The sequence below is a fragment of the Fulmarus glacialis genome, unplaced genomic scaffold (genome assembly GCF_000690835.1).
Source record: "Fulmarus glacialis isolate BGI_N327 unplaced genomic scaffold, ASM69083v1 scaffold1078, whole genome shotgun sequence".
In the NCBI taxonomy this organism is placed as follows: Eukaryota; Metazoa; Chordata; class Aves; order Procellariiformes; family Procellariidae; genus Fulmarus; species Fulmarus glacialis.
Window position 1 is genome coordinate 18984 of NW_009226133.1, and position 27154 is coordinate 46137.

The following is a 27154-nucleotide window of genomic DNA, read 5'->3' on the forward strand; positions in this document are numbered from 1 at the left end:
ATGGCTTTACTCTGGGAGGTCATGGGAGTGCAAAACGAGTATGACAGAAACAACTAAAGACCAGAGCTAACAGAGAGATAACAGTGCTGTTATTTGTGAGAGAAGAGGAGGAAAGATTAACACCTATGTAGATCTGCTCTTTGCCAAGAACTTGAGAAAGACAGAGATGTTTTGTCCTGGAGAGAAACACTTTGAGCAAGAGCCATGAAATGCAGAAGTATATTTGTTCTGAGAATGTACCTAACACACACAGGCTACTACCATGTACAACAACTGAGCAGAAAGTGAAATTGCCTTATTTCATTTATAGTAAGGTTCATATAGCCAAGGTAAGGTTCATACAGGTAAAACATTTTCAACCAATGTGATTCAGCATATTAGTTTACTGAAAACATTTTAAAATAGCCTAACAAATGCAGAATCTGCCATTTGGCTTGTGTCATTTCATCAGGAATGTCGCAGCTTCGTGTCTTGCAGTAAAGGCATTTTCACAGCACTTGGGGGGAGTCTAATCCTGTGACTGCTGCACAGAGTGGGGAGCAGCTGGGCATCTTAGAGGAACAGAGCAGGAAAATCTCACAAATCATGCACATCTCCTTCTTGCCAGCCTCACAACATCAGTGCTATAAGAAAGAAGCTGTTTGCAGGTCTGTCTCGGTTACAGAAATCAAAGCTGTAAGGCAGACGAGAAGGGACCTGCGTGCTCTTATTTTCTCATCTTGTGAAACCGCAACCAAACAGCACAAAGTCAGCACGGTACCTTTCACTTCTGGCCGATACTGCATGCCATCGTCTTTCTTTCCAACTGCGTTTGTGTCATCTGTTTCTAGATGATAAATACACGCATGGGTAGCTATTAGGAAAGGCTTATTTCCAGATGACTACATGTATGTCATTGAGAAGCCAGAATAATATTTGAAGAAGTATTTTAATTGCAGTAAAACCGGGACACATTCCCACATTGTTCCTCCCATACAACCAGGCTGGTAGCACAGCTGGTCAGTAACAGAGTCAGTAACCCCAGTGGCCAGACCAACACATGGCACACCTCAAGCGTAGGTTTTGATCTAGAACTCTTCTGTGGTATGGGCTTAGGTTATTTTGGTGACAGTCTGTTTCAGTTTTGGAACTGTCCAAGTTACAGATCTAGATGGAGCTGGCAAAGAGATGGTGGAAAACTCTTATTCCCATGAGAAGGTCCTAACTGCAAGACCCCAAAACCAAAGAGTCATGCACATGATTAACTACAAGACAGTAGACAGGGGGTTTCAGTGGACCATTCCAACACTGGAAAAGGAAATGGGTAATTATTTGTGTAGTTGGGGCCCAACTTGACTCACTTTGGAAGTACATTGTACAGCCCACAGCAGCAAGAGGGAATGTTTCACACACACCGGTATTCCTTTTGCTCTCCTACTTCACCCCCTCATGTAAGACCCGTTGGGACTATTGCTTAGATTTTCCTAAGAGCTTTTGCTGTCTTTCCAGGTAACAGCAGCCAAAGGAAGGTAATGTAAACACAGCACGTATGTAGGTAGTGTAAACATACCTCTGCGTGGGGAACTTTAAAATACAGGCGGGGAGTTCACTGGTAACTGGATCAGTGACTTCTGATCAAAAATGGAAAAGGGAAAGCTCTACAAAGCCCACTTATGTCAGAATTTACATTTACCAGAAAAACAAAATTAAGCCTACCTGAGCAGTGTCCAAGATGCCTGATGTCGATCTGCTCTTGCCTCAGACACGATGCTTCTCTAACAAAGCATGGATTGTTATAGGAACTTCCATCAGAAGCACATACGGGATTAAAACTGTATCCACTGCAGTCTATATTACATACACACCTGTTAATTGAAACGTACAGCAAAACAAAATTGACATCCAGCAAACAAAAATTAAGTCACGTTGAGTCCTGAGTAAACACTAGCTCATACACTAATACCAGGAGGGAACAGCACGTTGCATGAGGATGCTGAAGAATTCGTTGATGTCTCAGGCTTCCAAGCAGAATGTACAAAATCATGAATAGGTGCTTCAGCGTGCTTTTTAATAATGCATTGGTGTTTCTTGTAGTTTTACTATGATATCAATCTCATCGATTAACACCTGAAAATTGATAACACATTGCTAGGAAGATTTACTACATTAATGTAAGAGTTTGTGGTGTCTGTTCTCAAGTGTGAACAAAAACAGATGAATATTCTACTTTTTTGGGGGTGTCAGGATCCCTGAGAGGGAAACAAAAAGAAAAGGACTCCCATTTGTTTTGAGCAGTAAAAGGAATTTTTCTATTTCAGAGGCTGTACAGAATCAATATGCTTGATTAACTGCATCGTTTCAGCAAGACATTCATTCATACCTTTGAAAGTTAAGAGTGGGTTTATTATGTTGTATTTAAAACAGGATTATGCGATATGAATTATTTTATATTGCATCCAATCAACACTTTGGTTGTTTTAGACACAACATTTTCCAAATGATTTGCCACTAGGGATTGTAAAACAAAAGTGGGAAAAATGAAGGCCTAGCATGTAACTGGTTCCTAACCACCCAAATGTGGGACAACCAAAGACTTAGATAGGGCTATGACTTACCTGCTTTTGGTTAGATAGTTTTGTTGCCCCAAGAGAAAGTCCTGAATTTTTACATGTGTGAATGTCACAGGAAAACTTTCCAACAAGCCCCACCCCCCTTGTTTATTTTAATTAATATTCTACTTTTTAACTGACCCTCTATTTTTGAATGAAAGTTTCTGTGTGTGTTTCACATTGCTCTGCAAGCTCCGCTCCACCTCTGGACTGGGAAAAGTAAGGAGTGTGGCTGCAGAACGGGGGAGGCGGCAGGCACCTGGTCCAGCTCTCCATTGAGCTCCTCCTGATGCTGTGAGTCAGGAAGAGCCGCTCTGCATCTTCTGAGGAGGCGGCAGTGGGCACGCGGTCCTCTCCTTGCCAGAAAGCTCTACGCAGGGGGCACATGGTCTGACTGCTAGGAGCTACTGCTAGCTTCATCTTGATTCACTCCTCTAAGACACAGAGTAGGAAAAAAACCCAAGCTACCAACTTGCCAGGTTTTTTATGTTCTTTCCAGGTACAATTAATTGATTAAATAGACGTATGAGTGCCTCAAGTCAGTAACAAATCTTGCAGCAGAACCTAATTCCATGCTGCAGAAACACTGAAGATGGCCAGCGTACCTTTTCCTCTCCCTCTTTCCATGAGCACCTTTTGTTATGTAAGTTTAAAGATGCTAATTTTCCCAGTAATATTTCAGGCCCATGAACTTCAGATTGTTGCTAGACAAAAGCACATCTCTAGTGCAAACGGATTTTTAAGTGCACCTACTGACAGTGAAAAACTGCCCCAGTAATGAGTCTCTACACATCTTAGGGACCTACCTCAAAGTACTCATGAAGCCGCTAAATATCAGCATGATGAACATACGATAATTTTTCTTACTATAAATGGTAATGGTTGTAAACCTTAGACCCAGGAAAGGAAGTGCTATTTTGTTTACATGCCCCCACATGATTTTAAGCCTAACGAGCCTAATGAGGGGTTTATTAGGATTATATTATATGCAAATAAAAGGCTCATGGCTCAGCAGTTGTGCACATTTATTGACACAAATGAGTGGAGAGCTAGTCCTCATTTGTGTGACACTGGCTATGTGCTTATGGATACCTTCGCTCAGCCTTAGCTCTCAGGGATCGCCGCTGCCTGCGTGCACCCATCCTTGTCACGTTTGAGCACATTTGTATGAATCTCCAGGCCAATGCCATCTGTATTTCTATGCCCATACAGCTCTAATTCTGCCTGTTGCCACTATCCAAGGTCCGCAGCATCATAATTACTGTTAGTATTTGTCATTCCTGGTGACAAATAAGGTGACTTCTGAAAATAATTTTTAGTTTCTCATGGTGACATTACAGGCTAGAGTTGAAACTGCTTGGAAACTGCTTACGTTTTCATGCTTTGTTGTGTTCAGATTTAACATCTAATGTTAAGTGCTTACTTTCTTAACATTGCCAAATGCTTGGTTTGGGGGTAGCTGTGAATTGCTCACCCTTTTTTTCTGATAAATACTCGCAGTCTTAGCTCTAACCATCTCTTCAATGTACAAAAATTTCTTTTTATCATTTAAAATTTACATCTAAAAGTAGGAAAATAAAAAAAAAAACCACCACTACAAGAGGAGAGCTTGTGACACGTCCGTAAGGGTTGGGGCAGCGTGAAGCAGCTGAGGCCCACTGACCAGCTGCAACGGGCTCGCAGCTGCTTTGTGCCGTTGGAGCAGGACAGAGCTGGTCACTGCCAGGGGTGGGAGCGAGCGAAGCGCCCGCCCGCTGCCAGCCTGGATACTGGGATTTGCCGGAGGCTTGCGAGCACACCAAATCCCCGGGGGGGCCTGCTGGCACAACAGGCCCCGACCAGCTGGCAGACGTAGCTGCTTTCTGCCCGCAGGCGTGAGGGCTGCAGGCACACCAGATCTCCAGCGACGCCCTCGCCGGATAGACAGACCCGGCCAGCCGGTGGGACACATGCCTGCTCTCTGATCTCCAGGATCTGCCCCTGCTTCCAGGATCTGTGCCACCCTCCTTCCAGGGCCCCCTTCTTCTGTCCAAAGGCTCTGCCTTTCGGGACACCTCTTCTCTCTAGAGCCCAGGCCCTCGGTTTCCCAGTCTAACAGTCTATCTGCAGAAGTGCACTGCACGACCAGCTTCCCAGCTCCTGACTCTGTCTCATGGCTCTTTATTAACTGGAGGATTCAGGATGTGACGCTTTTGTTTAGCCCAGCATTATCCAAAATTTACAACCAGTCCGTGCTGGTTGCAGCTCGGGAGTTCAGAGATTCAATTTTCGACGTTCACCCCCCCACATCCACCCAATTATCAGCCTGATGCCAGTAGCTACTTCTTCTCCTACAACCATGGTGCCAAAGGGTATACCTGGCCTTCACCTGGCCATTCAGTTACTGGTGTAGTTGCTTTGACAGAGCTGTGTGGCACGTAAAAGCAGCTGGTTTAAATGCACTGTGGGATAATGAAGAGTTGAACCGGAGTGATGTACTTAAAAAAATTGAGACTGTTATTCCAACATAAAAGCCTGGAGCCGTTCAGAGGGCTGAAAGGGAACGAGTTAAGGTGAGGACATGGCTGGGGCGTGACGTCTTGAAGGGAGCAGGGCCTCCGTGGATGCGGTAGGGTGGCAGAGAGGGAGCCTGGAGCACACGTTAGAAACCTGTACCCATCAGAGAGTCTGCGTGGGGTGCAGTGAATTTGTCCTTGCTCATAGCTGGTTGGCACTAGTCCCAAAATACAGCCAGGCCTGCTGGATGTGCCAAATTGTGAGACAGGAGCAGTGAAATTTGGGGAGTGCTGCTCTCGGTAGAGAACATGAAACGAAAGTTGTTTTTAACCGCTTGGTGTTTGAAGGTAAAACTGTGGGAGAGCAAGTCGCTGCTCTGATACTGCACATCAAACACATCAAAACTGGCAGCTGACTCCCTGCAAGAGGACAGGACCACCACCACAGACTGAAACAAAAAAAGCAGCTCAGGAAAGTACTGCAAGATCCCCAAACAAACCCGCTATGAAATACGGAAAATATGTTACACCCAGAAGCCGGAGAGCTACAGAAGGCAGACAATAGGAGGAGATGACAGAAAATCCAGCCTCCCGAGGGGAACGAATTCCCCCCACCAGCCAGTTTGAAGCCTAAAGCCAGGCAGAACTCAAAGCCCAAGACTACCAAGCACAGCTCATGGGACTGAGCCATCCCACGGGCCATACAAGCAGCACACAAAGTATGGGAGAAGATGCAGCAGACAGTGTTCATGAACTAAAAGTGGGGCCCCAAAGGGCAGAAATCTTAAGGGGTGCTGTGTTTTGCAGGCAGGGAAATCCATGTGAGGCATCACAGACTGTGGGCTTTTGTTTTTCTCCGCAGCTGACTGAAACTGGACCCAGAATTGAAGTCCCATATTGTAATTTGTTCCCTGACAAGTCCTGCTTATACTGGGGAGAGAGCACGAAGAGAGCAGAGGACAACATGGAGAGCTGCTCAGGGAGGGAGGGCAGGAAAAAACTGAGACTGTGAAGGGGGAGTGGGGATATGTGGGAGGAGCACAAGAGGGGCACCCAGGAGGAGAGAGAGTAGACCCTAATTGTAAAAATCCTAATATCCTGCCTTTTAAGCACTTATTCTCACTTCTGCCTTAGCTCCCATCAGTGGTGCATCCATGTACAGTGGTCCATGACAGCAATGCCACATGCAGCTCCTCAAGCTCGGCTGTGTTGCTACGGACACTTTCCGGCATGACTTGACTCGAATGACTCATGAACGGCAGCCCTGGTAGCCACCAGCCCGCTACAGGCATTAGCCTGAAAACTTAGCTTCAGGGGCAAAGGGATGCAAAGGTTTTGATCATATTTCTACATTTTGTTCTCTGGAAGCCCATAATGCACTGGGGAATTAGGACACGGCCCTGAGCAGGAGAAGCGTACTTCCCATCTTAGCCTCTTCCAGTTCTTAGCCTCTTACCTTCTTGCTCATGACTACACAATTTTACCTGAAATTTTTAAAAAATAAAATACAATTCCATGTGAGCACATACCCAGCATGAAAATGTTAGACTATACTACTGGAGAGTATGCAACAGAAGACAACTTTATAAAACAGGAAGCATTGGAAAGCCTGTATTAGCAAGGTTTAGGTTAGGTTTTTAATCCATCTAAAAAAGATATTTTGAACAGAATTTTCCACCTTCTACTCACTTTAAAGATGTATTAAAACACTACCCTGTATTTGTTGAGAGAACATCACAGCTTTGAATCTAGCTTTAAATATTTTTAATGCTGATTTTTAGGTAACGTTTTCATTCTATTCCTTATAGAAGAGAACAGAAGCAAGATGCATTTTCATCCCTAATTACCAGTAGAAATAAAAATCAGGTATGCTGTAAGTATGAGCATGTAGGCGCACACTGAAATGACAATGTACCAAAATGGCTAGTTTGCAATAAAAAAAGTTAAAAAAAAAAAAAAAAGAAAAAAGAATAGAATAGTACCTATCACACATAGTATTTGTAATAATAGGAAACTACTCAGATATAGAAACTTAATTTCTTATGTGAGAAATTAACTATCTAGAGCCTCTTAAACACTGCTATTTTGACCCCTCAGTATATTTTCACAAATGCTGAAGGCTGGTCTGAGTTTGGATGGCTGACACAATCCAAGGAGCCGATACCATATGATGATGTCAGTCATAAATAACTGCAGAACAACATCTTGTATTTAACTTTCTAGTGTGGAAAAAATGAGGTTCAAACTTAGGTCTAAGTTGCTTCCATGCTGCAAGCAGACCAGGAAGGTGAACATGGGACAACCACAGCTGAGGTGAGCAGCCAGCCTGCAGAGCAGAGTCAGTGACACTCCTGGCGTCACATGTGGATAGACAGCGCAGAAGCTTGAGCCCTGTCTCTCAGGCAAATGCCGCTCTGACAGGTATGTTTATTCCTCGGGAGTGACTCCACAGGGGAATCAGGAAGGATCTTGCAAAAGAAAATCCAAAATCATGCAAATTTTCACAGAGAAAAAAGCAATTATTTCGAAAGCTTGCAAAACAAAAATGTCAGAGTACTTTTAAACATCATAGTATCTTTCTCCTAGCTCTCAGTTATTTATTCCTGCTTTTTGGAGTAACTTCCAGGAACAATTGCCTGAAGTCCAGCAGTGGAGCAAGCATAAATTAGTGTGTGAAGCTAATCTTGAGCTGATAAATTGAGGAAAAGCATGGCAAAGTCTACATCAAAAATAAAAAAAAACCACCCTACAATAAAAGGCTTCTCTGTTCCCCCAGTTGCTTTTTCAAAGTGCCAGCCTTCCGTCAGGCTTGCCAAAGCCATACCACGTTGGGTAAATCAATCATCATATCCCAATACAAGTCAAGACTATGGCAAAATCTTAGCCTTACTACTGATACTGGGTGTTTTGCCACCGTCGCTTGGAGCTGAGTGAGGATTCCACAGCTTGAGCCTCTGCTGTTGGCTTTTGTTTGTGTTTGACAACATGATCCTGCTTGGTGCCCCAGGAGAATAAAGAAAAACTACCAGATGGCACCTTCAGCCTGATGTGTGGCTGATCAGAGCAACCTTCAGAAGAAAAGAGTGAGTCACTCAAGGAAAAGTCACTTAACAGAATCATGTACTAAGGACATCCTGAAAGTGCTTGATGCTTCATACCAGAAGGAAGTGAATGAGTGCTTCAAGTTTTTACTGTAAGCGCTTGTTGTAAAAGTCACACTGGGATAAAAGGAGTCAGAGCACTACAAGGTTTTTTTTTCACAATTTGGTTTTAACCAAAAGGATTGAAACAGGTAGATAATTCTCCAAGTTGATGTCTTGCTGGAGAGGGTTGCTGCTCAATGTCCTCAACAGGTCTTTTCTCTCGCTTAGGCCTGGAAAGTCAACAGGACGAATTCAAATGTTTTCCTGATGTACTAGGGTATACAGAAGAAAACTTAATTCTGTCACCCATCATCAGAGAGTTGACATCCTAAGAAAAAAGACACCAGCTTGCTGTGACAACATGCTTTTAGAAGTTTCATGCGTATCGTTCATTAACACCATTAGTTAAACAGAAAAGCATTTGAATTTCAGGAAAGTACAAAGTGCTATAATTAAATCAAACAAAAATTTTAGGAGGTTGTAATAAATAAGAAATGGGAATGTACAACTCATTTATTAGGGGCTACTAAGTGTAACGAAGAAAATGTGTTTATTAAATGATGTGACACGTTTGAAACGAGCTCAGGCTGTAAGAGCACTTGCTGCTACCAGTAAATTAATTAGATCCCCAGAGATCAGAACACATTTCAAGGCTCCTTTTTGTTTTCAGGCTTCAAGGTATATGTGCTTTGTTGGAAGTTCTGTGTGCTTAAGAACCGTGGTAGGTTCAAAGAAAGGAGGAAAAAAAGGAAAGGAAAAGCATTACAGATTTGCGGAGTGGGCTTGGCTATGGAGAGAGGCCGGCGTTTCCAACCAACAGATCAGGCTGCTGCATTTGTGCCCATCTGGGATTTGCTCACGAAATGTATTTTTCTGGCCTGGCCTTGCAGAGAGTGCTGCTTGCTACCCCTTCCCAGTAGCCGACAGCAATGCTAAGCTTTCTCAGCTACTCACCTATTTATTGGCACATCTGTTAACAAATGTAAAATGGAAACACTAGAATAAAACAAAATGTGTGAAATGCACACAAACGGGTAAGTGTATGCTTGATGGAATAAATTTAGGTGAATTGAAATAGCAGGGGTGTTGCAATTGCAGTTAAGAAGATAACCATGTCAAATGAAGGATTACCTTTCATTCGATGTTTCTTCCCTTGTGTGCAATTCCTCCGAGATGAAACCTGAACTAAGACAATCTGGATTTCAGAGTGATTTCTCTACCTATTCAGCTAGAGCTGAATCCTCATTAGGTTTTTTGGCGTCTTTTTTAAAATCACTTTATAGCACTGGGGAGATAAGGGCAAGAGAAGTAGATTTCAATTCTACAAGCTTCTCTGTGCCCTGCTTGAACACCCTCTTGGTCTTTACTTCTGCCCAGCAATGCAGAACACCCTTTAAATACCATAAGCTTCAGCTACTTTCCAGCCATCGCTTCACTCCCTTTTTTAATTTCATGGCATGGCTCGCTCTGACCACTGCAGAAATTTAGTCCCTACCTGCAGTGAGCTTCTAGCAGCATATGTGGTGAACCGATGCTTGCTGTCACAAGAGCGACCTAACCCTCCCTCCACTCTCGAATAGGAATCTTCAAAGACTTGGCACGCACTGCTGCAAAGGTTGTTAAAAATATACATTAAAAAAAAAGGCCTTGATTATTCTCCATCTAGGATCTGTTCAGTTTCTTAATAGTCAGTATAATGAAGAGACCATTACACTATTCCTTTCATATCAGGATTTCCTGTAACCCAATTTTACATAATTCAGTAATTCCACGACAGAATCATACATCCCTTGTTTAGGTTGATTTCCTCTATTGTTTGTGTTTGTGTGTTTTGTTTTACACACAGATACTTAGGATTTTTTTCTGCTGGGCCAGAAAGCTGTGAATTGCATTTACACAGGATTAAGATACCCTTCCTTATGAATACCTATATATGATATCATACACTAAAAAGGTCAAAAAAATAAAAAAAAAGGTTGGCTATGTAAATGAGTGAAAAAGCAGTCAAAAGAGGCAAGTATAAGTATATAGGGAGGTAACTGATTGCTGTCACCAACTACCTAAGAGGGGCTATCGAGAAGACAGAGGGAAGCTCTTCCCAGAGGTGCACAGTAGAGGGGCAAAAGACAACAGTCACAAGTTGTGGCAAGAGAAATTCTGACCAAACACAAGGAAATTATTCCTCAAAGTGAGAGCAGTTCAGCCCTTGAACAGATGCCCAGATGTCGAATCTCCCTTCATGGAGATGTTTAGAGCTCTCCTGGAGAAGACCCTGAGCCACCTGAATGATGTAGCCCTGGCTACAGTGCAGGGAGGGAGCCTGCACCAGACGACCCCCTAGAGACCCCTTCCAACCTAAATTATTCTACAGTTCACAATTTCATTCTGGATATTATTTTCCTGAAGTTACAACGTACTTTAAATTGCCTTTTAAAGCAACATTCCTTCCGATACTTACTAGATGTTGGCATTTTGCTTTATTCAGGTATCTAGCAGTACTTCGGTATGCCAGAGGCAAGAGACACACCACACAAAACAGTCCAAAAGCAGGGGATATAACTCCTCATAAGAAGTACAACCTTTTATGTTGGAAAGATACTTCACATTTGAAGAAAAAATGTGAGATGAAACCCCTATTCTACAATTAATTCAGTTTATTTTAAATGTTAGTAGTAAAATAGTATAAATATATATTATTCACTATAAATATAACATTTATATTTAATGTATAAGTATTAAAATGTTCTCCCTTACTCTGAGCATCAATTTCGGTATGTGTAAGAAGAAACTTGTGGAAAAAATGACCAGATAATAGTAAGAAGCCTTAAAAAAACATAGGGAAATTGAGACCATTTGAAAATTGAAGTCTTATGGAGAAACGTATATACTTAAGAGCCCACCTTTCTGATCACAGCATAAAAAAACCCCAAACCACAAGTAAGTTTATGTTATCAGTGTCTTTGCCAGTGTTGCAGATGGCTATTGTAGAAAAAAGAAAAAAAAGTTATTCAGCTCTCAAAGGACTGTAAATAATAATTTCTGTTTCAATCATACGCAGTAAACTAAGGCATCATATTGTTTAGAAGCTTTATAAAAATTACATTGAACATTATTTATCTGTGTTTTAAAAAAAAAAATCACTTGGAGTCCTTAACAGACACAGTATTACAAATATTTATATACATTGCTTTCATTGAAGAAAGAGATGGTTTAAGTGCTACAGTGATGAAAATTATTTTAAAAGCACATCTGGTTTCATTTCTTTTGCATTCATACTGTATTATTTCAATACTATCGGTATACCATCTTCTGATTGTGTACTGATAGAATGATCTGTTTATCTCTATCACATGAACAATTAGTATAACTGAAAAGTCCAGTGTATACTACGAAAAAACTGCAGTCTGGTTACCCCAAAGTATATCAACAGCAAACCCATGGGTTTGGGTTGGTGCTCTACAGGATTTACCCCATCAGCTCTAGGTGGCTCCAAGCTTTGTGCTGCCACCTCCATCTCCACTTCTCAACCTGACTTCATTTCCAGTTCAAAATTCCAGCAGAAAACACACACCATCCTCATACTCCCATGTCTTTAGGATTCCAGTTTCCCACACAAAAAGTTTAAATTTACCAACCTCACATGTCCTTTTTCACTCCCCTGCTACATGTTTTGCACCATTATGCCTAATACGTTGCCATTTCAACACGGTGGAGGAAGGTTCTGGCCAGAGAGACACATTTTGATGGGCAGGGTAGAAAGGGAGGTACTGACTGATTGGTCTCAGGCAGCAGCTTTTCCCATGATATATACAATCTATGTTTCAGTTTTGTTGCTAAAGGGGGAAAAAAATCACAGCTGATCCATGTGAAACCTGTTGCCTGCATCCTGTCACCACAGACCTGTAGAAAACCACTCTGTGGACAATATGGCGTAGTATGCCTTTATGCCACTTTAGACTACTGCATCCACAAGTGATTTTCTATGCTCTTGAAAAGCCTGTCCATAAACTAACAACTCTTAAAAAAACTTAAAAGTTGTATGAAAAAAAAAAAAAAGAAGAAATTTCTGTGATGTTTCCTCAACCTGATTCCTTTTTGCATTTATATAAAGAAATAACGTACTGTTTTGCATACAGTTGAACATTAATTTTCTAAGTATGGCATGCTGTTTATGACAACCACCTCCTCAGACTTTATTTCTTTGTCTCAATCAGGCCACTTAAAATCGAAAATTTTTGCAGAGGCAGTGGAAATTATAAAGTTGTTTATATTTTTGCATTCAATTTACTATGCATTGTAACCACTTCTGGTTTAGATAGATAATGTTTCCTAGAAATCAAACAAAATGAAGATACAAATCTAAAACTCTGTGCAAAGCCTGAATTCTTCAGACTATGTGTGATCTTGTGTAATAAAAGCATATGTAGCAACTTTGATCAGACACAGCCGTAACGCTTCAATGCCAAGCATGGAAACTAAAAATTCGTAACTTTTTCAAAGGGGAAAATACAATTTAAGAGCAACAAAAAATTAAAATCACTAACTTGTAGTATGGAGTGCATCTCAGCTGTGTACAACTGAACTTGTTTAAATTTGCTTTTAAAAAGCACCAAGATTTGGTAACTACACAGAATCACAGAAAATTTAGGCTTGAAGGAATGTGTAGAGGTCATCTAGTCCAAGCCCCTGCTCAAAGCTGGCCCAGGGCTGTGTCTGATCAAGTTCAGACTGCCTCCACAGATGGAAACTCCACTGCCTCAGCAGACACGTTGTTCCAGTGTCCTCCTACCCTCATGGTGGAAACATTTTTCATTATGTCAAATCAGAATTTCCCATGCTCCGACACGCACCTGTTGCCCCTCATGCTATCACTGTGCACCTCCGAGAAGGACGGACTTGCTTAGACATCAGCAAGTCCAGCTCCAAAAATCAGGAAATGCCAAAATGCAGTGTTTATACAAGTCTGATGAGAGGTACTTGTGCTGCCAATAATTTCATATATCATGATATAATTTTATGAGGTTAAATAACATGTTGAAACCCAACAGGAAAGGCAGTAAAAATAAGATGTAAAAAGCATTCTTATGGGCTCTACTAGAGTTTCCCAAACAGAAGATTTCAATCCCATCTTGTTTCTGCCAAGTAAATAACTGTTTTGATTTTAGGAAAAAAAGAAGCCAACTGCTAACTTCTACTTAACGAAGTCTGTCACTTTCTATGTGACTTTCTAATTTGTCAAAATTAACCTTGTGAAGGCAATCTATGTTAACAGAGCTCAATTTAATCTAAGTCTAACCAGACAGTGAATATCACTAAAGCCTATTATAATGGTCAAAAGTACTGGGCAAAAAAAAAAAAAAATAAATTATTTAGGTTGGAAAACTGACAAAATTTAAAAAATGATCTGATAGATTGTGACCAACCCTCATGGGAATATTTTCTAACTTTTGAGTATTTTCTACATAAAAATTTTTGCTTCCACATTTTTTTTTAATAAGGACTAATTAAAGAAACCTTAGAGGCAAAAGAGGACTCTCCTCCTGTTGTCAAGAAGAGGGAGCATGGCTTCATTTTGTATGAGTAGGATGTAGGGCATAAATCTTCCACTCTCCTCAACTTTATCCTAACTATAGATACTACATAGCCACAGGAATAGAATGACCAGGCAAGATTTTACTGAAGTTGAATGCTTCAGGATTTATTTTCCAAAGCCAAGAACACATCTCAGTTCATATAACAAACAAATCTATATCCATCTTGCCAGTCATAAATGAAACAGTCAATATTGCAGAAAATTATTAGTATTATAAAAAACCAGCTACAGCTCATTTGCCTCTTCACAAAAGAGCAAGCCTACTTTGGTACCGTGACATTTTATGAAATGTGAAGTATCATGCTAGTATTCACGAGTACTATTACCATTTTGGTTTCCCTTGTATGCTATGATTTAATCTTGAATACACATCTGGAGTATTAGTGCTAAGCTGCTTTACTGCCTGAGAGGTCTTCATGCTGATATCCCATAATAAAATCTTGTGCAATTAAGACATATTTCAACATGAAGTGGATTCCAGCTGGAAGACAGGAGAAGGGAGAGCGATGCTTCCCCCGATTAGCGATGTTCGGGCACTGTTATTCTGACATGCTGTTCCCTCCATGTACACAAAAATGTACCATTAGCACGTCTCTCGAACACCTTCACGCGCTGCGTCTGCAGCTGTGACCCCAGTACTGGCCATCAGCCCAGACCCTACTTAAGTTTCTTCCGTACTGGTGGCCACTGCCAGGACAACGGCTGTGGAAAAACAAAGCCCCACCAACTAGATGGGACTTCTTTTACCTCCCAACAAACCTTAATGCCTTACAGGGCTGACTGAAAGAGCCCTTTCCTCCATGATGTCTCTGCCCCTTCTGACAGCCACCTACAGAGAGCCTGGACAGCCAGGGTATACTCTTAACCATCAAGCATCTTGAGTAGGGAAATTTGGCGCATCAGTCGTTTTGAGCTCTGACAAGCAACTGGTATTTTTCATCAGTTTTCCCCCGGGTGCATGCAGGAGGTCAAGTGGCACAGTGAGTTTGGAAGAAGTGACTAGCTCAGGTCCCCACTTCAACTTCATGTTTAGATCCAAGCTTTGCACTGATGGAAACAACTGCCTATAATACTTTATGAACAAGCAGAACATAGAGGGAAAAAAATCTCAGAGGTGAATTATCAGTATTTATTTTGCATTCCTGTTTTTTTTTGTTGCCAAGATAAAACAAATCGAGGTCCTTTGTTTGAAAAATATTTTATAAAGATTCTCCAATATACCTCTTTGTTGTTTTTTCCCTTTAGCTTGCAACTGCAGATGGTTTGTTCTTTACAGACACATATCAAACACATTATTATTGGACAGCATTAAAGCTTCAATTAATAGGACCACATAGTCAAGCAGATGATCATGTACTTTTTCTTTTTTTCTTTTATTTTTTTCCCCTTTTTGTTCGCTGATATTGTTAAGGAAAACTTATTACTTACCCAACATTTTCTGCATCTTCATCACACTCAGCCCTATATTTGCACACTCCACATTTTGAGTGTTTTCTCTGAACTTCTGTCCCAGATCCTTCATACTCTAAAAAAAATAAGGTATTGTTAACAGAAAGCATGACTTTCTTATTAAGCTCTGATTTTGCTTACCTAAATCCATTTGCCTTCAGGTATATCGTCAACATGAAGTTATCATATACTGAAGCTATTAACATTAATAGTGTTCCCTTTTTCAAAATCAGGCAAATGGAGGTTGGTAGAACTGTACCAGTGACAAGAAAGCATCCCTGAAAACACTAATGCTTCATTGATTGACTCTTTCTTCATTCTTCTTTCAGTGATTTGTATTTATTCTCACCCCAACAGACACACAACCGACGTTGACATGTGTCCCAGTCACATTTAATCTTAATTGGCACAGATAACGTGTAAACTCTGTGCCTTTTAATGTCCTTCAATATTAGGTGGTAGGGATTTGAATGCTATTTTCTTTGACAGGCTTTAATTACAGATATCCTTATGCAAGGTTACTGCTTGCATTTTTCCCCCTTTCTCTTTCCAATAATGGGATTAGACTATGCTCATATCTCATATATGCTGTGCTATATTTTCAGATTACTCTGATTAGTTGTACAAGACTAAAAGAAAAAAGTCATCTTAACAAGAAACTGTAGAAACACTATGTCCCCTAAAAAGTAAAATTAATATCTCAAATATTCTGATTCTAAAAAACATCTGCACCAATCTTACTGTGACATGGACACCAAAACTCTTCACCAAGTAAAAGAGAAATATAACTATACTCTTATTTTTTCACTACCATTAGCCACTCCTATTTTTTATTTTAACAAATCATAAAGGATAGATAGACATTTGAAAAGCAGGAAAACCACCACAGAAACGTGCAGAGAGAGTCGAAAACCATTTAACATATTGCAGCGTCATGGTGGTGTAAGGCTGACTACACAGGGCTGTCGGACGGACAGAGATCAAAGTGATTCTCTTTCTCATAGCAGTTTCATGTGCTGTAGCAACAGCTAATCAAACACCACCAATTTAAAAAGCTGCATTTACATTCTTTAAATGTAACTAGGAAAAACAAATCCACAAGAGTCCTTCCTAATTTTCCTGGAACTTGGCTGAAGGGAATCTCTCCCTCCTACCTGTGGGTCTGGGCTTACATGGAGAATAGGTTAGGTGAGCCTCTCAAATTAACTTGTGGCTAAAGCATGGTGTGCATTTTTCAAAGATTAATACATATCAAACTTTATTACAAAACTCCCACTGCAGAAATTCTATCACTCTCATTAAGTTGCAGTAGAGGTCATTTGCTTTTATTTTTACAAATGTCCGTCTTATTTGATTTTTCCTTCTTTCTAGATACCACGTTCCTGTGCCTGTGTTTGGCATCCTAAAGTGTCCTTTAGTGTCAGATTTCACTTTTCCATGCCAATAAATGACCCCCTACAGTTTCAATAAGTTAAACAAATGGCACTGCTCATCGCTTTCATTCATGGTGTTTCCACTTCTTTTGCTGTTCTTATGACCCTCGACACCCTTCCCAGCATGTTAACATCCTCCGGAGTTACAGGTGCAAGCGCTGGACACAGTGCTCCAGAAGAGTTGTCATCAAAGCCAAACACTGTCTATGATGTTTTTCAGTTAAAACATCCAACAATCATATTAATTTTTGACCGTTTTTCCGCACTGACCATTATTATTCACATTCACTTTATTATCCACCTTATTCCCCAATGAGTCATTTTCAGGGTCATCAGTCTGTAGGAGAGGGGCTGACATCCAGGGAAAATCGCCTAGATCCTGGACTCGCTGCATGTAACTCTGTCCTCAGACATTAAAATCCTGCTTGCTTGTGCATACGATTAGCTCAGTGACCTCTCCTCTGTCGTCCAGACCCGATCAGTACTGACTGATTTGCTCCCAGGTCACCAGTGGAAGGGATCACGAGGCCAAGAACAGTCCCTAGAAATACACTCATTTTGTAACGATTCCTTAATATTTAATGATCCATTGACTGACAATATTTTTGCACATTAGATGTGCACTGCGTGGATGTTGTTGCCCTCTACCTACTTAGACTTGTATGAGAGATTGCCTTTGACTGAAAAAGGTTATGGTTTTGAGGTGGTACGCTTACATAAAATGTTTTGTTGTACAAACGCCTTTCTTGGAAAAATAAGTTAAAAAAAAAGGTAAATTTGTCAGTAAAGATTTTCCATGAACCCATGATGACTGGCATTAAATATTTTCCCCTCCCTTAATTCTGTACTCAGTTGATTCTTCCACCTTCTATTCCACTGCTTTGCTTCTGACGGATGCCAGAATGAGAGGCTGTAGCTTGCCCGATCATCACATTTATCTTTTCTCAAAATATTTGTGCATTATTTCTCATTGTTCTACTGAATAAAAAGAGACAAAAAAAGTCATTGTCAGCCCAGAGAATTCTTTACCACCCATTTTTAAAGCTTTCAGGTGCAAATCAGCCAGACCTGCTGGTTACAAAACACCTGTCTTCAACATTTGGTGCTTAATATCCTTCTGCAGTACTGCTAGCATGGAAAATATTTCATGATATTCTATATATATTATCTGACTTGACTACAAATACAACCAGAATGCTTTACAGAGCACTTTCGCTGCACTATTAGCATTTCAATTTTGTAATGGAGCTAAAGACGCAACACATAGGCGCACATGCACACCTTTCCTCACCGGCTTTAGTTCTGCTCCCTGTGAATGCCCCGGCACCTTTTCATTTTCATAAACAGTAGTCCACAACTACTTGTTCATTGTTTCTATATGTTATTCAGTGTGAATTTCTCTCTCTCTCCTTTCCTCCCCCCCTAAAATTGCTTTCTCTACCTTTGTAAATTAGGTTTGCTTTAGAAAAAGTGTGGCCTTTTTTTCTTGATCAGAACTTGCTGGACCTCATGTATATAAAATTATTTATCTGTACTTTATTTTGTTTATATATAATGAATATGTGCAAGTCAAGAACACCTGCACCTCAGGTACTAATAATTTACACCTGTCAAGATGAGGTATAATACAGATGAATGGGTATTGATGCAACATTTCCAAGTTAGGCGACAGTCATCTATAATTTTTAGAAGCTTCTTTCATTACTAGCTGCATGATGTTTTTAGTACTAACAGCATGAGACACTGCATATAATTTAGACCGAAGTCCTTGAAGAAAATGCAGCTTTTCCCACCCATACAGAATAGATAATACTGTTTTTCAGCCTGAATTGATAGCAGACATTTTCAGTACTCCACTTGTGTGCTGTTAAAATAAGTTAATCCATTAATATTTGAGAGTACAAGTTTCTCTGGTGCAAATGTCTCTAAATAGGCAATGCATCCCTTGACAGATTGTCCCTCCCTTCTCCTTTCTCCCCCACATTTGATTGTTCCTAAATAGGTTATAGCCATTAATTTTAATATTCCAATCAATCAGATCTTCCCAGCAGGTTTCAGTGATATCAATTAGGTCAAAATATGCTCCTAAATGAGCAATTCAACTCCTCTTGTTTATTATGCAGGCTTCTAATGTTGATGTATAGATGATTACAGATTTCTTCTCCTCACTTTCGTTGGTATCTTGATTAATTCTGTTCTTCGACGTCTTAATTTCATGTTGAGTGAAAGCTCATTTTCCGTCTCTTTTCAGCTTCCTTTCGTGTTTCAGGGCAGCACCTCATTAATGCTCTGTCCTTCAAAAGAAATGAGGCACAAGGATGGGATCTGTGACTCCCAGTTGTCCCTCTGAGCTGCAGTGCTCCCTACCACCTCTCCTCGAGTCATTATTCCTCTGCAGAAGATGGCCAGCTATATCTTAGGAGCTGCAGGGTAGGAGCCCGCAAATGGACAGTAGCTCTAGAGGAATTGGCTGGCAGTAAATTGCTTCCCTCAGCAACTCATTCGTGTGTTCCTACAATGGTAATGTGGCTGGGTTTCTGCCGAGGGCTTTCAATCACTTCTGAAGCAAAAGCATCAGTCTGTGTCAAGGTGAAGTTTGGGCTGCCCCAAGGCATGGCCTGGAACAGGAGCTCTGCTGTATATATGTATTTATCGCTGTTCCCAGTGAAGCAGGGGCTGCTCGTGGAGAGCTGCAACTACTCCGAAGGCATGTATGGGTGGAATAAAGATTCCCTTGTCTGGGAAAGCCTCTGAAAACCAATTCCTATCTGTTTTGGGAGCATAGTGATTTTTACTGATGTGCTATCCCATGGGAGCAACTAATCTCAAAAAGAATTTGGAAAAATAGGAAGGGCCACAGCAAATCCCCTTTTGCACCTTAAAGTACAGAAGAAACCCCCTGTGATTAGACTGTGATTCTCTCAGTCCAGCTAGCACTGGAAATTCCTCTCAAAATACCACAGTCCACAGCATCACACATTACAGACTGAACAGTTTAGTGACTTATCCTCTCTTCCATTAATTTTTAGGACAACTTTAATGGCACACTTAGTTAAAATGGAGATTGTCCCTGTAATTTAAAACAAAGCTGCAAACTTGCTCTTTTGTCTGTAAATACGTATTTAAAACTCTTAGCTATCCCAAATTCTTGGCAAGCAGTGTCTTGAAAAAGACAAGAGTGGGCATTACAGGTTTAAGACAAGGATGCCTGGTCTATTAATGACTGAGGTGCCTGGACGAGGGGAGTTCAAAGTTTGACACCCTAATGACAACCCAGCCAATGCAATATGTTTGCCCAGTGGTTATGATAATGATAGCGTGTGCACTTTTAAACAAAGGACTTGAGGACGTGCACTATAAGACTCCCTACCACCACTACCCTTGTTATGTGTTAGGTATTTTACGCATTTGACAACTATAACTTCTATTTAGCTTCTATGCATATGACACCACGGATAATGGTGGGGAAAGCTGGGATACTGCAAGAGCTGGATCAGCTCCTACACTGCAGGACCCTCTGGCTGGAGAACTCGAATACCCATTCACTCCACTGTCTTGCTTCAAATGCAGTTACCTCCTTTTTCTCCAAAGGAAGACAACACCTTCAGAGTAACCACCAGGGAAATTATGTATGAGTAGGTGGTGGTGGAAAATGGAAAGGACAAGAAAATCACCAGACGCCAAGGGAGGTGTCCCACAATTTCATGAACGTGCCCAATGCCATTCTGCAGGCCCTGTTCAGGCTGCATGGGATGAACCTGCCCTCATTTGCTATCTGTCATCCTGCAGAAGAGGCAAGAGGAATCTGTCCTTCCATGCCCCTGGCTCCAAGCATCCTTCCGAGCAAGCTCCAGCCCCCCTGAGCCCCCTGCTTAGAATAAGTTTTCACCAACAGAAGGCCAAACATTCAGGCCCTTTCCCTCTGCCTTGCTGAACCTTTGGGAAAACACAGTAATTCGTGCAAGTTTTAGTTCGGTGTTAATTTTACCTACAGGGAGTAGGATCTCAACAGAAATATATAGGGCTATTTGAAGCTAAAGTGATACTCAGTGACAAGCCACATGATCTTTCTAAGTTGCACACCATTATAGAAATATGCTAAAAGAAGTGATGTTACCTCCTATCCAGGGTGTTAATCACCATCAAGTTTCTGCAGTCATATTAAAATACATTAAAACAGATCAGCAGCATTATTACAAATTAAAATAAAAATATTCGCAGTTCTAAACTGTGTCTGTTTATACCACCCTGACTGCGTGACAATTACTGGATAAGTGTTGTCCCCAGTGAGGGGACAGAACAGATGGTAGCCTGCTAAAAAGCACATACTGTATATCAATTTATTAATTACTAAATGCAGTCTGCTAGACATTCATCACAAGATACTTTAGCTATTAAATTTCAGAGGGATTAGAAATTTGAAACAAATTATTTTAATAATAATTAACTTAGCTATATGTATTGCAAGCATGTTATTTCCTTAGTTTAAAAGCCTGAAATGATTGGGTGCCACCCAACTACCATTGCATCTTTTTTAATATCAAAAGTGCATTTTGCTTAGTTACCCAAATAAACGCTGAACAAAAAGAATGAAAAATTAATGTTATGGGCATAGTAGGACACTTAGAAATCTTACCCATGTTGGTTGATTACTAGACTACAGAACCTGCCTCTCGTAGGACACTGATTTGACTCTGAGAAGCTGGCTTGAAAAGTCATTATCACTTGTTAACTCTTCGATGGTGTGTGTAACACAAGCTGATGGTTTTCAACACATTCTTACAAAGGCCTAACTATATCACAAAGTCAACATGCCAGCTGCCATTTGCTGGCAGTATGAAACAGAGGAAGTAAGGACTATCTGGAGCGAGAGGAAAAAAGGCCTTTACTTGGAGGGACATGGGAAGAATGGCTCAGAAGTGCTCGTTTACCAAAGATGGAACCTGGGAGCTCAGAAGAAATAAGGTTCTCCTTCAAAAGTTATTGCACTATGCCTAGATGCCAGATAGAAAATACTACCAAAAAAACAATAAGGACTACTACCAGATGAAAGCAAATTATCTTTGTCACCAGTAGCTTTGAAACAAAAAAAGGATCCAGCTTCTTCAAAAAGCTTTCCTTTAAGAATCAGTGTTCCCATCTGCAGTGGGCCAAAATTTCTTCTAATAATGTAGGATGTGATTGTAAATCCGAGCAGAATTTAGACCAATGGCTCTGACTGCCCTTTCAGTTGTCTCACTACTAGTTGGGCAATGTCGTGCTAGGATCTTTTTTAGAATATTGACAGGGACAGTGGCTTTAACACAAGACTGAGGTCTTCTGAACGTTGAATCTACTTCAGCTAAATGATAGGGCTTCTACCTGGCTAGGAGTCCTGAGTGCCAGCTCTTTGTATAGTGAGAGAGCAAGTAGATCACTAAGATGACTCCTTCTTTTTAGACATTCTTTGCTAGTATCAAGTTGTAAACTTGAGAGAAAAAAACCTATTCACACATAGAAAGCACCTTGAAGAAAAAACTGTAAAAGCTCATCCTTAGTCACATTCATATAAACCTACCAAAGTTAATCTTCCCAAGGCTACTTTATTGGGTTGACACCGTTCTTTTTACAGGGAGAACATGGCAGGTTCCACCAGAAATAAAAATTTTAAATTCCTTTTAGAAAAAAGAAAATGTTTCATGTAAGCTAACAATCTACCTCCTTTATGTACACGTGACAGCCTGAGGATCATTTTTCATGCCCAGATCTACCAGTTGTGGAAATACATCCAGCCAGTCAAATAGTATTGCAATTTACAACTGGCAGACATGAACGTGAATCTGAGCCTGTGACTTCTCTTTCACCTGTTCTGCCTGAAACTCTAACAAATCAGGATCAGGATTTTTTTTAAACAAAGTGGATCAGGAGCCGGTTTTATGACTGCATTCTTCAGAACAGGGAAATTGCAGAATGATTCATATGAAATTACAGAGAAAAGCCTATGTCTTAAAGGCAAATGTGAAGGATCCCACCGTCTTCAGCTGTGACCTCAACTAAGCAACATTTTTATGTCTGAGTCCCACTCTCTGACATTGTTTTCTGTAGAGGTGAAACATAATAGTAGAGTAATGAGGTTTATGAAATTTCTCTAATTTCTGAATTAACAATCCATACTCTTCTTAGAAGTGGCGTCAGGATACCCACTGCCACAAGTGATCAACAGCTTGGTTTCATAAGTGTAATTTTTATTATGCTAATTGAAGGTTCAGACTTCTGAAATTAGCAAAATGAGTAATTTTATTACAACTCTTTATTAATACTGTGCTGTCAGAGCATAGAAAATGGAAATCACTTACCCAGAATGTCAGAGGGCAACTAGACAATTGTGCCACCCTTCGAAATTACACTCCTTCATCTCATTCGGGCATACTGAAAAAATTCTCCCACTCTTAATTCTTTTCCTAAACTCTAGTACCTTTGTAACAGCAAACATGATTTGGGAGAGAACCTGCATCAGTAGTTTCATAGTCTTTAGCATTTTTGTGGCACATGACAACTTCTAAGGCAAGACATCGTCTGAAATAGTCTCTGAGGAAGAGGATTTTTGTGGGTTTTTTAATTAGTTCTAAATCTACTCTTTTTTCTTTTTTTTTTTTACATAAAAATGAATGCATTTAACATCATACAGTTTGGGACTAGGAGGGAAAATATGCATTAAGTCAAGTTTCAGAATGCATTAATGAGCTTATTCTGCATCTGGAAAATGAAAGAGAACAGTGTGAACCACTAGCCCAAATCTCAGCTGCACGTGAGGTAAGCAGCTAATTTATTTCAGCAGTGGAGACTGTTACAGGCAGAGCTATAGCAACTGAAGAGCACAACTCAGACGCTTGCCCAGTACTTTCCTTCACAGTTAAAATCTACCAGCAAACCGTACATCTTCTGCACAGCAATCCTGAACATATACAAGCAGCTGCACTCATCCAGTCGGTGTGTGCAAGCATCACTGGTGCATACACAATCACACTAATTGTATGTTTAAGCAACATAGCAAACACTGATTCTGTGATTAACATCTGGAAATATAAATCCTAGGAAGAAAACACCAATCTCTAAGCTAGCTTGTTTGCTTATTTGCTGGCTCTCTCTCACTTACCCTTGCGTTTTCCACTTCCATTGCTGCTTCCTTGTACTTACAAGCAGTCGCTGTACCTAACCCAGAGAGCACAGAAGATCTCCATGCGACTTGGTTCCCATTTGAGCACCCTTAGCCAAGGGTGATACTAAATGATCAGGCCTGGTTGGTTATTATATCTCAGCATGTCCCGACTTCCTCGGGAAGAAAATGGGGAAGGCTGGTCCAGGAAGGAGCTGTGCTGTGCTCCAGTCAGTCCCGTAGCTGGAATAACCAGGGAGGCAGGACTGTGGTGTTCACCAGGGAGCACCCCGACCCTGCAGGTCACCCTCTGCCCGGGTTCCTGCCCTTTCTCCTGCATTCCAAACAATGCACCTCCATCCTCAATAGGTTCAGCATTCTTTTAGAAGTTTGGTTTTAATTCTAAATTGCCTTAACTTGCAATATGACTTTGATGTTTTTAATGCCTCCTTGTAACACTTTTACAGTTACTTGAATAATGGAACAATTCCAGATACAAAAATATTGTGAGTACAAAAATGTTCTTGAGTTTTTGGCCAAAGCAGAGTTCAATAATCAAAGCAACAGTGGATTTCATCCTTTGAAGGATTGCTTTCAGATGCAGAAGATGACTCAACATGCTGAAGACTAGCCAACTGTTCTGCAGAAGTATTACCCAACACCCAGTTTAGTGACGAAGGTGGATGGGGATAGTACTAATTCAGTATGTCACGAATACCCCAGATGTACCCAAAAAAAAAAAAAAAGTGCCAAGCAGGATTTTTCAATTTTTGGTTGTTTAAAGTATTTTTTCTATCTAAAATTAAGAACTGAACCCAACTGTTTTCATACTGAACAGAAGAGGGAACACTTCAGTTGGCCCAAGAAAGTCAAATAAATGAAGGTCAGAAGAAAGTCAAATAAATGAAGGGCTAACGTCACAAAACTACTGGAGGAGGTAGTGGGTACCTTGTCCCTTCTTTATTCAATACCTAGGCAGTGCAGATACTCACCTGGGGCCAAGGGACACAGATTCAATTCTTTCTGCCTGAAGTGAACTGAACCTACGTATTCCACCTCCCAAGACAATGCACTAACCACTGCTACAACGTAGTGTGGAGCGACCACCAAATCTCCTCAGCCGATGCCATTCTATTTTGCATAAATAATTAAAATTCACTGGCACGCTGAGTCCCAGCTAACAAAGCCTTTCTATAGCATGCATCCTCCCGACCTCCAGGCTGTCGCCTTCCTCCCACTCCCTTTGTCCCAGGCTCAATGAATATTTCAAGTGAGAACGAAAACAACAGCAGCGACCAAGAGAAACCCATTTTGGACCTCTCTTACCAAGAGACGGTGGACCTAGTTCAGTCTCCCGCCCCAAATCAAGCAATGGGTGTATTTGAACTTGGATCTTTCATCTCTTTAGTGAGCAGCCTAACCAACAAAATGCAGCATGTTCTGTCCTACTTTTCTCCAAACTATTCATAAAATTACCCAAAGAATCCCCACATCTGTCAGTCGGCTGCCAATCTCTTCCAGACCAACACAACAACATTTACAAGGGACTTTAACAGGGATTTTTGTATCCAATTGGGAAATACTGAAAAAAAATTCCCAACAGCATTCAAACATTTCTAAAACTGTTCCAAAAATAAAAGTCAGACGTGGACTAAATTACTGTCATCTGTCTCCTATAAGAAGCGCATAGCAGTACGGAGGCAAGCAACGCTCGGCTTGCAGGGAGCAGCTATAGTGGAATAACAGGCTGGGTAACAAAGGGGGAAGGAGAAGCAAACAGAGCTGGGAAAGAGCGTGATGCAATCTCAGGAAGAAGAGCTTCAGAAAAAAATCACCAGTGAAGGTAAGAAGAGGCGATGTCTGAGCAGAAAATTGTTCCTTCAGACACTGCTCCGAAAGGAAACAAAGGTGAGAACGGCCATGTGCTAGCAGCAGCCCAGGAATTTACTGATAGCATCTTATTAAAGGTGAGGGAAACGCCCCCCTTCACTCAGTACATGAAAAAAGAGGGAGCTAGCTCCTGATATTTGGAAAGTTAACTGTTGTGTTTAACCACACAGTGATGCCATTGATCGTTTTCCACAAAAGAACATTTTCGTGTAGCTATATAAGATTTCCAATATTTCAAAAACTCAGTCCCATCAGTACGAACTGCAACACTTTCTTAGACAAGCAAAGCCTAAAACCAAAATGGCTTTTCCGTGTCTGTCTATATCTATATCTCACATTTTTCACTCTGTATGTATTTTTGCTAGTAGTACCGAAGATAGAATTAAGATAAAATTACTTTTTTCTTTTTTCCAATCCTTGGAAGAAGGTTAAGATGTGTTCAAAGATAGGAACACTTCTACTACTACCAGCTGTGCTACATCCCCTCTTTGAATATACAGCTTTGAACAGAAACATCACAGATATCATACTGTAATCATTATATATTTTAGGCAACATACTTGACCAAGGATAAAGCAATAACTAGACATTGTAGACACTAAGGAAATGAATGCAAGAAAAAAAAGGCTAAGAAATTTATTGTGAATGGACATTTCCAGGAGCAAAATACAGGTGAAATAGGATCTAAATATTACACTATATTGCTGGCAACAAATGAAAAATTATAGGTCAAATCTGAAAGAACAACATTGGTCAAATGCACACTTCAGCCTCTTTCTATACAAATACTGTTCTGAGATGGTCAGATAACACTGCAATGTTAAAGCTTATTTTTAAATTGTCATAATTTTGCCTTAATTCATGTGGTATACAGCAACCACGTACATAAAACTGACACACATATAAAAAAAAGAAAGACCAAAAGCAAGTGTAACTGGGGTTTGGTACTCACCTCCTTCTCCTGATCCCGAGCCATTATCTGAAAAAGAAACAGAGGGGGAGAAAAAAAGGAAAGCAAATGAAAATATTGCCCCAGAAGGAGCTGTTCAGGAACTTGTCACTGTAAAACGTTACACAGGTGTTGCATTTCATGAGCCAGGTGTAAAAACAAACATCCCACATAAAGTCTGGCATCCTTTAATACAGTTTGTCCACGCTTACTGTGCCTTACTTTCTCTCTTCCCTGTCAAGATATTTTTACTCAAGGAACAGCATCATTCAGTACTGAAAACTAAATTGCTTTCTTAGTCTTTTTTCAACTGTTAGAGATCCAAATTTGTTTAACTCAAAACAGATGAAGAGTACAGAGTCTGATTTTTGGAATATTTTTTTTTTTTACCCTCTGGCCCTGGGACTGGTACATGAAGGAGTGATATATAAATCACCTGACTGCAGAAGTACCTCCAGAAGAAAGCTGGTCCTCAAAGT

At 40.6% G+C, this 27154-nt stretch overlaps 1 protein-coding gene across 1 annotated transcript in view; it reads right to left on the bottom strand.

The window, feature by feature from the left end:
• Positions 1–27154, bottom strand: part of TMEFF1 (transmembrane protein with EGF-like and two follistatin-like domains 1) — a gene marked incomplete at its 5' end in the record, with an annotated part of 50499 nt that overhangs the window by 10662 nt on the left and 12683 nt on the right. Inside the window, 4 exons of the mRNA XM_009582693.1 lie at positions 761–826; positions 1696–1844; positions 15248–15344; positions 26679–26705. Of these exons, the coding sequence (XP_009580988.1) occupies positions 761–826; positions 1696–1844; positions 15248–15344; positions 26679–26705 (339 nt within the window). The remainder of the gene's footprint in view (positions 1–760; positions 827–1695; positions 1845–15247; positions 15345–26678; positions 26706–27154) is intronic.